Consider the following 14,770-nt stretch of genomic DNA (forward strand, 5'->3'; position numbering starts at 1 on the left):
AATTGAGACTCTAAAAAAAAACTTTCAAAGTTTCAAAGCGTTTTTTAAAAAGGCAAAAAAGAAAGAAAAAGAAAGAATCAGACACAAATAGAAAATGGAAATGAAAAGACTCCCAATTCAAATATATCAATAATTACATTAAACATTGACTAAACAGTCAAATTAAAATTAAGAGACAATGCAATTAAGAAAATAAGACCCCAATTTATATGGTCTATGAACAACACAGGTTGAAAGCAAGTTAATGGCAAAACATATACCACACAAACAGCATGAAGTCTAGAATAGGTGAATTATTATCTGATAAAAATAGATTTCAAAATTAAGTGTATTATGAGATAAACATGGACATTTCATAATATAAGAAAGCAACATCAACATAAAGACGCAATAAATGTGTATGAAACTAATATAAAATTTTAAAATGTGAGACAAAAACTGGCAGAATTAAAGGGACAAAGAATTCATCATAACTGGACATTTTAACATATTTGTCTCTGCCATCAATAGAATTAGACCTAAACATCTGTAAGAAAACAAAAGAGGCCAGGCATGGTGGCTCACACCTGTAATCCCAGCACTTTGGGAGGTAGAGGCAGGCAGATCACTTGAAGTCAGGAGTTCAAGACCAGCCTGGCCAACATGGTGAAACCCCATCTCTACAAAAATACAAAAATTAGCTGGGTGTGGTGGTGCAGGCCTGTAATCCCAGCTGCTCAGGAGGCTGAAGCAGGAGAATCACTTGAACCCAGGAGGTGGAGGTTGCAGTGAGCCAGACAGAGCCACTGCACTCCAGCCTGGGCGACAGAGTGAAACTCCGTCTCAAAAAAATAAAACCCCACAAAAGAGTCTGCATAACACTATTAATGCCTTGTCTTATTTTATATTTACAGAACACTATACCATAAATAGCAGAATACAAATTCACAGGATACACTGGGACATAAAGGAGAATGCAATAAATTTAAAAATGACTTCAATACAAAAAAAATTAGCTGGGTGTGGTGGCATGCCTCTGCAGTCCCAGCTACTCAGGAGGCTGAGGCAGGAGAATGGCCTGAAACCGGAAGGCGGAGCTCGCAGTGAGCTGAGATCGCACCACTGCACTCCAGCCTGGGCAACAGAGCGAGACTCCGTCTCAAAAAAAAAAAAAATTACTTTAAGAGTTATGATCTCTAGATCACAATAAAACTAAATTAGAAGTAAATAACAATAAAATAATCAGGAAAAATAACCACAGCTATTTGTAAATTAAATATACATCTAAATTAAATACATAATGATTGTGTCAAATAAAACATGACAAGAGAAATTGGAAATTATTTTGAACTGAATGACAGTGAATACATGTCAAAAACTGTGGGATGTAGCTGAAGCATTGCTTAGAGGGAAATTTACAGGAGTCAATGCCTATATTAGAAAAAAATAAAAGTTTCAATCAATTTCTAAGCTTCCATCTTAATCTGAAAAAGGGAGTTAAATTAAAAACAAACAGAAAAGACTTGGGAGACCTGAGATACATACTGCTATATAAAAGAAGCCAATCTGAAAAAACTACATACTGTTTGATTCCAACTATATGACATTCTGGAAAAGGCAAAATTATGGAGATAGTAAAAAGATCAGTGGTTGCTGGGGAGAGAGGGAGGGCTCTGCAGGGCAGAAGAGAAGGGGGGATGAATGAATAGAGGATTTGGGAGAAGTGAAAATATTCTGTATGATACTGTAAGAGCAGATACGTGTCATTACACATTTGTTGAAACCCTAAAACTGCCTGCTATGAATGGAATGTTTCTACTCCCCTAAAATTCATACATTGAAACCTAATCACCAATGTAATGTGGTTAAGAGGTATTAAGAGTTAAGAGCTAAGGTGTTAAGAGTGTTAAGAGGTGGAACCTTTGGGAGGTAATTAGGACGCAAGGGCAAAACCCTCATAAAGAGGATTCCTGCCTTCATAAGGAGACCTGAACCGGGCGTGGTGGCTCACGCTTGTAATCCCAGCACTTTGGGAGGCTGAGGCGGGCGGATCACAAGGTCAGGAGATTGAGACCACAGTGAAACCCCATCTCTACTAAAAAATACAAAAAAATTAGCCAGGCGTGGTGGCAGGCGCCTGTAGTCCCAGCTACTCGGGAGGCTGAGGTAAGAGAATGGCGTGAACCCAGGAGGCGGAGCTTGCAGTGAGCCGAGATTGTGCCACTGCACTCCAGCCTGGGCGACAGAGCAAGACTCCGTCTCAAAAAAAAAAAAGAAAAGACAGAGACCTGAAAAAGCTAGCTGGTCTTTTCTACCATTTAAGGACACAAGAGAAGTCATCAGAACCAGAAAGCAGGTCCTTACCAAACACTAAATCTGCTAGCACCCTGATCTTGGACATCCCAGCCTCCAGAAATATGACAAATAATGTTCTGCTATTTCTAAGCTACCCAGTTTATAGAGATTTTTTGTTTTCAGAGACAGGGCCTCACTCTCTCACCTAGGCTGTAGTGCGGTGGCACGATGGTGGCTCACTGCAGCCTTGACCTCCCCAGGCTCAAGTGATCCTCTCACGTCAGCCTCCCAAGTAGCTAGGACCAGAGGCACACCACACCCAACTAATTTTTGTACTTTTAGTAGAGACAGGGTTTTGCCACATTGCCCAGGCTGGTCTCGAACTGCTGAGCTCAAGAGATCCACTGTCCTTGGCCTCCCAAAGTGCTGGGACTACTGGTGTGAGCCACTGTGCCCAGTCATGAATAGTCTATTTTTAAGACCATTTGTTAGAGCAGTTTTAGGTTAACAGCCAAATTGAGAAGGAAATACAGAGACTTTTCATACATCCCCCACCTGCCCCTTCATATGTATACCCATGCCCCAACAGAGTGGTGCATTTATTCCAACTGATGAACCTACAATGACACATCACAATCTACAAAGTCCACAGTTTACATTAAGGTTCACGCTTGATGATATACATTCGATGGGTTTGGACAAACATATAATGACATGGATCCACTCTTACAGTATAACACAGACTATTTTCACTGCCCTAAAAAATCTTTTATACTCTACCTACAAATTCCCCTCAGTCTACTAATTTTTAAAAACATAAGAAAAAAGGTAGTATAAAACTGGAAAGAAAAATAATAGTGGAAAATCTATGAAAACAGAAGCTGTCTCTTTGTGGGAGAAAGGACCAATAAAATTGATAACCCTCTAGCCAGAGTAATCAAGAAAAAAAAAAAGAAAACACAGGTTATCACCATCAGGAATGAAAAGAATATTACTGCAGACTATTTAGGCATTAAGGAGATAACAGAATAGTAGGAAAAAATGTATGTAAATTTCATGACTTAGGTGAAATGAACAAATTCCTTTAAAGATAAACTACCAAACTACCAAAACTGACCTAAGAATAAATAGAAAACTTGAACAGCCCTGTATCAACTGAAGAAATTTAACTTGTTATCAAAAACCTTTCCATAAACAAAACTCCAGGCCCAGGTATTTTCACTGGTGAATTCTCTCAAACACTTAAGAAATGAATAACATCAAACTTACACTAACACTTTCAGAAAATAGAGAAAGAGGGAATGCCATCTCATCTATTTTTTTTTACGAGACAGGGTCTCACTATGTTGCCCAGGCTGCTCTTGCACTCCTAGACTCAAGACATCCTGCTGCCTCAGCCTCTCAAAGTGGTGGGATTACAGGCATGCACCATCACACCCAGTGTATACCTCATCTAATACACATCAAAAACTGATTCCAAAACCAGATGCAGATATTTTAAGAGTAATTACAGATCAAAATCTCATTAATACAGATAATAAAATACTTTTTATATTAGCAAGTTGAATCCAATAATTTTTTAGAAAGACAATATATTATGAGCAAGTGGGGTTTATTCTAAGAATGCAAAGTTAGTTTAATATCTAAAATTCAGGCCAGGCGCAGTGGCTCACACTTGTAATCCCAGCATTTTGGGAGGCCGAGGCAGGTGGATCACCTGAGGTCAGGAGTTCAAGACAAGCCTGACCAACATGGTGAAACCCTGTCTCTAGTAAAAACACAAAAATCGGCCGGGCACGGTGGCTCACGCTTGTAATCCCAGCACTTTGGGAGGCCGAGGCAGGCGGATCATGAGGTCAGGAGATCGAGACCACGGTGAAACCCTGTCTCTAGTAAAAATACAAAAAAATTAGCCGGGCGTGGTGGCGGGCGCCTGTAGTCCCAGCTACTCGGAGAGGCTGAGGCAGGAGAATGGCGTGAACCCGGGAGGAGGAGCTTGCAGTGAGCCGAGATTGCGCCACTGCACTCCAGCCTGGGCGACAGAGCGAGACTCCATCTCAAAAAAATAAAAAATAAAAAATAAAAAAAATTAAAAAAAAAAAACACAAAAATCAGCCAAGCATGGTGGCAGGCGCCTGTAATGCCAGGTACTCGGGAGGCTGAGGCAAGAGAATCACTTGAACCCAGGAGGTGGAGGTTGCAGTGAGCCGAGATCATGCCATTGCACTCCAGCATGGGCGACAGAGTGAGACTCCATCTCCAAAACAAACAAACAAACAAAAATCTAAAATTCAATCAAAATAATACTCTACCTTAATAGAATACAGGAGAAAAGCCATATGATCAATTCAAGAGAGACAGAAAAAAAAAAATATGTTACAAAGTTCGGTACTCTATCCCAGTAAAATAAACTCTCACAGCAAACTAGGAATATAGTGGAAATCCCTCAATGTAATAAAGGGCACCTATGAAAAACTTAGTTAAAATCACATCCAACGGTAAAAGTCTCAATGTTTTATAGCCAATGAAGAAACCAGGCAGTGAGATTTCCATTATCACCATTATTATTTAATTGTGAATTCTAGCCAAAGAAATAAAAGACATAGATTGGAAAGGAAGAAGTAAAAGTACCTTTATTTGCAGATAAGGTATATGTATAAAACCGTAAGGAAACCACAAAATAGCTAATAGAACTAACAAATGAATTTAGCAAGGTTGTGGATACAAAGTCTATAAACTCAGCTGTATTTTTATAAACCAGCAGTAAGCAATTAGAAAATAAATTTTCTTTTAAAACTCCATTCACATTAAATGAACAATAAAGTATTTAGGGATGCATTAAACAAAAGATGCCTAAGATCTTTATGTTAAAAACCATAAGACACAGGAAAAGGAAATTAAAGAATACCTAAATAAATGAACAGAATTACCATGTTCATAGACTGAAAGACGAATAACGATGCAATTCTTCCCAAATAGATCGAAGGATTAAATGCAATCCCAAATAAATCCCAACAGTCTTTTCTAAAGAAACTGACAAGAAGCTTTAGAAATGTATATGGAAAGATAATAGATGACTACAACAATTCTGAAAAAGAACAAATTTGGAGGACTTATACTAAAACGAACTAATACAATGCTGCATTAATCAAGACAGTGGTGTGGTATAAGGATAGACCTGTAGATCAATGGAATCAACTAACAAATCTAGGAATAGACACACATTTATATGGTCAATTTTTGTCAAAGACGTGCCAAGAAATTTAACAAAGTAAACTCTTCAACATATGGTTCTGGAACAAATAAGTATCTGTATAAAAAAATACGCTGGGCATGGTGGCTCATGCCTGTAATACCAGCACTTTGGGAGGCCGAGGCAGGAGAATCACCTGAGGTCAGAAGTTCGAGACCAGCTTGGCCAACATGGTGAAACATCATCTCTACTAAAAATACAAAAATTCGCCAGGCGTGGTAGCACACACCTGTAATCCCAGCTACTCAGGAGGCTGAGGCACAAGAATCGCTTGAACCTGGGAGGTGGAGGCAACAGTGAGCTGAGATCGCACGACTGCACTCCAGCCTGGGCAACAGAGTGACACTCCGTCTCAAAGAAAAAAAAAAGAATATCTGCATTAAAAAAAATAAATTTCACTCCATACCTTAAACTATCTACAAAAATTAACTCAAACCCTCACCTCTTACTGATACACAAACATTAACTTAAAATGAATCATTGACTTAAATATTAAGAGCTAACACTGGCTGGGAATGGTGGCTCATGCCTGTAAGCCCAGCACTTTGGAGGCTGAGGTGGGTGGATCACTTGAGGTCAGGAGTTCTAGACCAGCCTGGCCAATATGGTGAAACCCCATTTCTACCAAAAATACAAAAATTAGCCGGGCATGGTGGCAGGTACCTGTAATCCCAGCTACTCAGGGGGCCGAGGCAGGAGTATTGCTTGAACCTGGGAGGCGGAGGTTGCAGTAAGCCAAGATTGTGACATCGCACTCCAGCCTGGGGCACAAGAGCGAGACTTTATCTCAAAAAAAAAAAAAAGCTAACGCTACTAATATTTTCAAAGAAAACATCCAAGAAAATTATTGCCACACTTAATTGGGCAACTTTTCTCAAGCAGAACACAAAAGGCACAGATACATTTTTTAAATCTATATGGTGGCTTTATCAAAATTAAAATCCTTGACTCTTCAAAAGTCCTAACTAAGCAAACAAAGATACAAGCCAGAACACTGGAAAAAAATTTCAAAACAAAGACTGGGCCAGGGGTGTTGTCTCATGCCTGTAATCCCAGCACTTTGGGAGGCCACGGTGGGCAGACCACTTGAGGTCAGGAGTTCGAGACCAGTCTGGCCAACACAGCAAAACCCTGTCTCTACTAACAATATAAAATTAGCCGGGTGTGGTGGCGCACACCTGTAATCCCAGCTACTCGAGAGGCTGAGCCAGGAGGATCACTTCAACACGGGGTGTGGAGGTTGCAGTGAGCTGAGATCGCACCACTGCACTCCAACAGGGCAACAGAGCAAGATTCTCTCTCAAAAAAAAAAAAAAAATACAAGGACTACAACACAACAAGATACACAATCTAATTTCTGATTTTAAAAAGTGGGGCAAAAGATTTTAACAGACATTTCACAAATGAAAATATATAAATGGGCAATAAACACAAAGATGCTCAATATTACTGGATTAATATTAAAGCTTAATATTATTTGTATTACTATTAATGCAAATTAAATCCATTACTGTACACCCACCAGGACAGCTAAAGTTAGACAGTTAACACCACCAATTGTTGGCAAGGATGAGGAACAACTCAAATTATCATACGTTATAGGAAAATAAAAATGGTAAAACCACTTTGGAAAACAGTACAGTGTTACCTTAGAAACTTAAACACACATTTACCATAGGCTCCAGAAATTCCTCTCTCAGGGATTTACCCAACAGAAAAGAAAACATGTCCACACAAAAACTTGTAGAGACGCTTTGAGAGGCCAAGATGGAGGGCTCGCTTGAGACTAGGTGTCAGAAACCAATCAGGGAAACATAGCGAGACTCCGTCTCTACAAAAAATATAAAAATTAGCCAGGTGGGGAAGTGCATGCCTGTAGTTCTAGCTACTCAGGAGGCTGAGGCAGTAGGATCACTTGGGCCTAGAAGTTTGAGGTTACAGTGAGCTATGATCACACCATTGCACTCCAGCCTAAGTAAGAGAATGAGACCCAGTCTCTCAAAAATGCTTCGGACTGGCCGGGCATGGTGGCTCATGCCTGTAATTCCAGCACTTTGGGAGCCTGAGGCGGGTGGATCACAATGTCAGGAGTTCATGACCAGCCTGGCCAATAGGGTGAAACCCAGTCTCTACTAAAAATTAAAAAAAATACCCAGGTGTGGTGGCGCATGCCTGTAATCCCAGCTACTTGGGAGCTGAGGCAGGAAAACTGCTTGAACCCGGGAGGCAAAGGTTGTAGTGAGCCAAGATCCCACCACTGCACTCCAGCCTGGGCGACAGAGTGAGACTCCATCTCAAAAAAAAAAATGCTTCAGACCAGAATTATTTTAAATTTGGGATATTTTTCAGATTTTGGAATACTTGCATTATTATATTTACCAGTGGAACTTCCTGAATCCCAAAATCCAAAACTGAAAAAGCTTTGATGAGCATTTCCTTCGAGTGCCATATGAAAATTCAAAAAGTTTCAAATGTTGGAACATTTCAGATTTCAGATTTTTGGATTTGGGATGCTCAACCTGTAGTAGCATTATCATAATAGCTAAAAATAGATGCAAAACAAATCTCCCATCAGATGGTAGATTGAAAAATAAATAGCAGTATACACACACACACATATACATTAAGGAATACTACTGAGGAGTGAAAAAGAATAAAATATTAGCATACATGACATCGAGGCCAGACACAGTAGCTCACACCTATAATCCCAGCACTTTGGGAGGCTGAGGCGGGCGGATCATTTGAGGTCAGGAGTTCAAGACCAGCCTGGCCAACATGGTGAAACACCATCTCTACTAAAAATACAAAAATTAGCCGGGCGTGGTGGTGGGTGCCTATAGTTCCAGCTACTCAGTAGGCTGAGGCAGGAGAATCACTTGAGCCCAGGAGGCAGAGGTTGCAGTGAGCAGAGATTGACCCACTGCACTTCAGCCTAGGTGACAAAGAGAGACTCCATCTCAAAAAAAAAAAAAAAAAATACATGACATGGAGAAATTTTGAAGTATTATGCTACCGCCATGCACAGTGGCTCAAGCATGTAATCCCAGCACTTTGGGAGGCGGAGGCAGGCAGATAACTTAAGGCCAGGAGTTCAAGACCAGCCTGGCCAATATGGCAAAACCCCATCTCCACGAAAAATACAAAAATTAGCCAGGCATGGCAGCACATGCCTGTAATCCCAGCTACTTGGGAGGCTGAGGCATAAGAATCACTTGAACCGAGGAGGTGGAGGTTGCAGTGAGCCGCGATTACACCACTGCACTCCAGCCTAGGTGACAGGGTGAGACTCTGTCTCTAAAAAAAAAAACCAAAAAATTATGCTAAATTAGGATGAGAAAACTTTTTCTGTAAAAGGTCAGATAAGCTGGACACAGTGGCTCACGCCTGTAATCTCAGCACTTTGGGAGGCTGATTGGGGAGGATGGTTTGAGACCAGGAGTTGAAAACCAGCCTAGGCAAGAGAGCAAGACCTCATCTCTAAAATAAATTAAAAAAAAAAAATTAAAAGCCCACATAGTAAATGTTTTAAACTTTGCAACGCATTCGGTCTCTCTATCACAGCTGCTCAACTCTACTCTTGAAGCACATAAGAAACCACATGCAATGCTTAAGGAATGAACATGGTTGTATTCCAATATAACTTCATTTACAAAAACACACACAGGCCTGGATTTGGCTCACAGGCTGTGGTGTGCTGACCCTTGTACTAAGAGAAAGAAGTAGTCCTCACAGACACAGATTGTTTTAAATGTCTTTGTAAGCCTCACAGCACTTAGCTAAGGGCTAAGGCTAACTACCGTCAATGTGTAAAAAAGAAATCAAGATAATCAGATAAGGAAAAATTACCTGTGGATCTGATCTTGTCTGCTAGAGCGAACTGGAGCTAATCCATCTATTTCATCAAAAAATATTATAGAAGGTCTCATCAAATATGCCTAGTAAAAAGAAAACAAATAATATTTATAGTATCTGTTTTCATTTTTAAAATTTATTATACTTTCTTAATAGGTAATAAAAGCAAATGGTACAACATGCAGCAGGTATGAAGGAGTATACAGCAAAGAGGAAATCTTACCACCCAGTCTCCAACAACCACGTCTCCTCCAGTAACCAACTACTGTTTCCAGTTTGTTTATTCTTCGATACATACTTATATACAAACCAAAGTGTATTTTTTTTTTTTTTTGAGACGGAGTCTCGCTCTGTCGCCCAGGCTGAAGTGCAGTGGCGCAATCTCGGCTCACTACAAGCTCCGTCTCCCGGATTCATGCCATTCTCCTGCCTCAGCCTCCTGAGTAGCTGGGACTACAGGCACACACCACCACACCCGGCTAATTTTTGTTGTATTTTTTAGTAGAGACAGGGTTTCACCATGTTAGCCAGGATGGTCTCGATCTCCTGACCTCGTGATCTGCCCACCTCAGCCTCCCAAAGTGCTGGGATTACAGGCGTGAGCCACCACACCTGGCCACCAGAGTGTATTTTTTAAACACGCATGATAGCACACTATACACATTTTTTATTCATTTATTTTTGGTTTTATTCATTTATTTATTTATTTTTTGTGATAGAGTCTTGCTCTGTCGCCCAGGCTGGAGTACAGTGGTGCAATCTTCGTTCACTGCAACCTCCGCCTCCCGGGTTGAAGTGATTCTCCTGCCTCAGCCTCCCCAGTAGCTGGGATTACAGGCATGCACCACCATACCTAGCTAATTTTTGTATTTTTAGTAGAGATGGGGTTTCACCATTTTGGCCAGGCTGTTCTCAAACTCCTCACCTCAGGTGATCCACCCACCTTGGCCTCCCAACGTGCTGGGATTACAGGCGTGAGCCACCGCACTCAGCCTACATATTCTTTTTATACAACAATGTATGGGCCGGGGGCAGGGGCTCATGCCTGTAATCGCAGCACTTTGGGGAGCCGAGACGGGTGGATCACGAGGTCAGGAGATCGAGACCATCCTGGCTAACACGGTGAAACCCCACCTCCACTAAAAATACAAAAAATTAGCCGGCCTGGTGGCGGGCGCCTGTAGTCCCAGCTACTCGGAAGGCTGAGGCAGAAGAATGGCGTGAACCCAGAAGGCGGAGCTTGCAGTGAGCCGAGATTGCGCCACTGCACTCCAGTCTGGGCAAGTGCGAGACTCTGTCTCAAAAAAAAAAAAAAAAAATGTATGTTGTTAAGTAATTTCCGTATAAGTACGTAAAGACCTGTCTCATTCTTTTTTTTTTTTTTTTTTCTTCAGACAGGGTCTTACTCTGTCACCCAGGCTTGAGTGCAGTGGCATGATCACAGCTCACTACAACCTCAAATGCAAACAATCCTCTTGCTTCAGCCTCCAGAGTACCTGAGACTACAGGCAGGGACCAACACGCCCAGCTAATTTTTAAGTATTTGGAGAGATGAGTTCTCGCTATGTTGCCCAGGATGGTCTCAAACTCTTGGGCTCAAGTGACCCTTCCACCTCAGCCTGCCAATGTGCTAGGATTACACGTCTGAGACACTGTGTCCAGCCTGCCTCATTCTTTTTCAACAGCTACATGATGTCCCACCATATGGATGTGCCATAGTTAAACCTGTCCCCTTCTTATGGATACTTAGGCTGTTTTCAACATTTTCCTATTAGCAACAATATTGTAACAAATAATAGTAAATAAATAACTATCATTTCATATGAATATAAACATAATAATATAATAAATCCTAAAAGTAGAACTACTGGCTCAAAAGGCATGTGTCATTTCTAATCTAGTTAGATATTTGCAAACTGCCATCCACTGAAGTACCATTTTACCCTCTAACCAGCAATATTTAAGGGTGCTCACCAGCCATGTATTATCAAACTTATTGACCTTTGCTAATTTTTTAGGATAAAGAATGTTATCTCATTTTATTTTCAATTCTTATTTATAAGTAAAGATGAATACATTATATATCCGTAAAAGTCATTTATATTGCTTTTCCTATGCTGCCCATTACTTCACAAGATCACTAGTCTTTTGCTTAGTGAGGTCTAGAAGCTATTTATTAATTTATTTATTTATTTTTAATTTTTGAGACAGGGTCTCACTCTCTCACCCAGGCTGGAGTGCAGTGACGTAATCACAGCTCACCTCAGCCTCCACCCACCAGCTCAATCAATTCTCCCGCCTCAGCCTCCTAAGTAGCTAGGACTACAGGTCCATGCCAACACACTTGGCTAATTTTTGTATTTTTATAGAGGCAGGGTTTCACCATGTTGCCCAGGCTTATTTATTTACTTTAAATGTGAATGCTCTGTCTGTAAAAGGAAATGCAAATATTTTTCTGCAAAGAGTATCATTTATCTTTTGAATTAGTATTGCTATGGTTTGAGTTTGTCCCCTCCAAAACTCATGTTGAAATTTAATTGTCAACCGGGCTTGGTGGCTCATGCCTATAATCTGAGCACTTTGGGAGGTTGGGACAGGAGGATCACTTGAGGTCAGAAGTTCGAGACCAGCCTGGTCAACACGGTGAAACCCCGTCTCTACTAAAAACACAAAAATTAGCCAAGCGTGGCAGGGGGCGCCTGTAATCCCAGCTACTCGGGAGGCTGAGGCATGAGAATTGCTTGAACCCGGGAGGCAGAAGTTGCAGTGAGCCGAGATTGTGCCACTGCACTCCAGCCTGGGTGATAGAGCGAGACTCAGCCTAAAGAAAGAAATTTAATTGCCATTGTGACAGATATTGGGAGGTGGGACCTTTACAAAGTGTGTAGGTCTTGAGGCCTCCACCCTCATAAACGGACTAATGTGGCTGACATCTAAGGAGTAGATTATTGTGAGAGTGGGTTCGCCCCCATCTTGTGCATTCTGTCTCTCTCTTTGCCCTTCTGCTAGGTGATGCTGTCTTCTGTCATGTTATGACACAGCAATTAGGCACCGACCAGACGCCTTGATTTTGGACTTCCTCGTCTCCAGAACTATGAGTCAAAAAATTTCTGTTCACTCTAAATTACACAGTCTGTGATCTTCTGTTCTAACAGCACAAAACAAAAATAGGTATTTTGTTGCCATGCAGAATCTAAAAATTTCTTTTATGTGCTAGATCTTTCCTTACATAGTTAGACCTCTCTACTCTGAGATTATAAACAAAATTCTCCCATGTTTTCATCTGGTACATTTGCAGTGTCATTTTTCTCACTGAAGTATTAGATCTAGAAAGAATTTGATTTAAGATGAATGAATATTAGATAACAAATGAGAAGTTTTTATCATATAATTTACTCAAATTTATGTGGCTTATGTTTCAAAATTAAAGGAAACTCTCAGTTCACAGGAAGGTCAGTTTACTAAGGAAGAGATATGAATTTTCCATTTCTCCTGACTGATATGCACTAAACTTTAATGTTTCCTAATAATTTGAAATGAAAGACAATTCAGGCTGGGCATGGGAGCTCACGCCTGTAATCCCAGCACTTTGGGAAGCCAAGGCAGGTGGATCACCTGAGGTCAGGGGCTCCAGACTAGCCTGGAAACATGGTGAAACCCTTTCTGTACTAAAAATACAAAAATTAACTCGGCGTGGTGGCAGGTGCCTATAATCCCAGCTACTTGGGAGGCTAAGGCAGGAGAATCACTTGAACCCAGGAGGTGGAGGTTGCAGTGAGCCAAGATCACGCCATTGCACTCCAGCCCAGGTGACAAGAGCAAAACTCCGTCTCAAAAAAAAAAAAAAATTCAACCACAAGATGGGGGTTTTGGGGAAAAAAGGTTTAAAAAACTGGAATTATGGCCCAGTGCAGTGGCTCACGCCTCTAATCCCCGTGCTTTGGGAGTGTTGATCATTATTTTTACATACATGAAACAAACAGCTGTTGTTGTTTTTCTTTTCCTTTTTTTTTTTTTTTTTTTATAGCTACACCCTCACAGAATTGCAAAAAGGAGGTAGGGCATATTACGTGCCAGTCACTGTGATAAATATTTTGTGTCTTCTCAGTGAAATCTCGTAATAGTTTAGTAAGATAGGTATTCTTTCTACCATTGCACAAAAGAGGCTACTAAAGATTAAATGTTTTGATTTACTTAATGTTATATTCAATGGTAAAGATAGACACAAACATTTTTCTGACACAGAAGGCCACTCTCTTAGCCAATACACTGTAGTGCCTTCATTTCGTTTAGTGCATAGACCATATCCTTAACTTACGAATGCAGAATCTTTCATTTAAAAAAAAAAAAAATCAGGATTACCAGCAATTTTCTTAAAAAATAAAGCAAACATTTCAACTATTCCTACCCACCAACAAAACTATGAAACAGAAATAAAGTAAATTTAGACAAAAGGAATAGCATGATTTATGCTATGGCTTTAAATAAAACCAAGAGGCATCCCTAGCCCCAGTATGAAACGGCTAAAAAGTATAACTTTAAAATTTTTAAATCATTGTATAATATGCCAGCAATGCCAAGCCAATTCTTCATTATAAATGTTTATATTTTTATTGTTTAATTACTAATGAATTCTCTTGAAGCATTCAGACTGCATGTTTGACTCACCATTAGACGCTGGACACCTTCAAGGTAAAAATCTTACCTACTCCTTTTTCTAAATCCATTACCTAGCAGTTTTTGATACTATTAATAATTTTAAAATAGTATTGGGCCAGACACAGAGGCTCATGCCTATAATCCCAACACTTTGGGAGGCCAAGGTGGGAGGATAGCTTAAGGCCAGGACTTCAAGACCAGCCTAGGCAACACCTTGAGACCCTGTCTTTCCAAAAAGTTGAAAATTAGGCAAGTGTGGCAGTGCACACCTGTAGTTCTACCTAGAGAGGCCAAGGCCAGAAGACCACTTGAGCCCAGGAGTTTGAGGTTGCAGTGAACTATAATCACATCACTGCACTCCAGCCTGGGTGACAGAGCGTGACCCTTTCAAAAAAAATATTGTGAGGTACTTTACCAATTACAAAGGACTTTCATACACACCATCTTAGTAATAGGTGCTCAAAGCTTGAAGTTATTTTTATTTCATATGAATTTCCTCAGACATCAAATATATGCTGCATTGCCAAATATGAATGGCATCCTTCACTAACTCAAACAATTAAAAGTAAACTTATATTTGGACTGATTTTTAATTTTTTTTTTTTTTTTTGAGAGACAGAGTCTCACTCTATTGCCCAGACTGTAGTACAGTGGTGTCATAATCACTCACTGCAGCCTTGAACTCTGGGGCTCATGCAATCCATCTGCCTTAGCCTCTTAAAACATCGA

General features: G+C 40.5%; 1 protein-coding gene across 5 annotated transcripts in view; it reads right to left on the reverse strand.

Annotated features, from left to right (window-relative positions):
• The window catches only part of ATAD2B (ATPase family AAA domain containing 2B), a 234,062-nt gene that overhangs the window by 154,326 nt on the left and 64,966 nt on the right, over nt 1-14,770 (reverse strand). For all 5 annotated transcript variants that reach the window (XR_009209482.1, XM_058426973.1, XM_058426974.1 and 2 more), the window contains exon 13: nt 9,377-9,465. Coding sequence is in view for 4 of the 5 variants with exons in the window: in XM_058426973.1 (XP_058282956.1) it covers nt 9,377-9,465 (89 nt within the window). In the remaining variant the exon portion in view is untranslated. The remainder of the gene's footprint in view (nt 1-9,376; nt 9,466-14,770) is intronic.

The sequence above is a fragment of the Hylobates moloch genome, unplaced genomic scaffold (genome assembly GCF_009828535.3).
Source record: "Hylobates moloch isolate HMO894 unplaced genomic scaffold, HMol_V3 SCAFFOLD_13, whole genome shotgun sequence".
Taxonomy (NCBI): Eukaryota; Metazoa; Chordata; class Mammalia; order Primates; family Hylobatidae; genus Hylobates; species Hylobates moloch.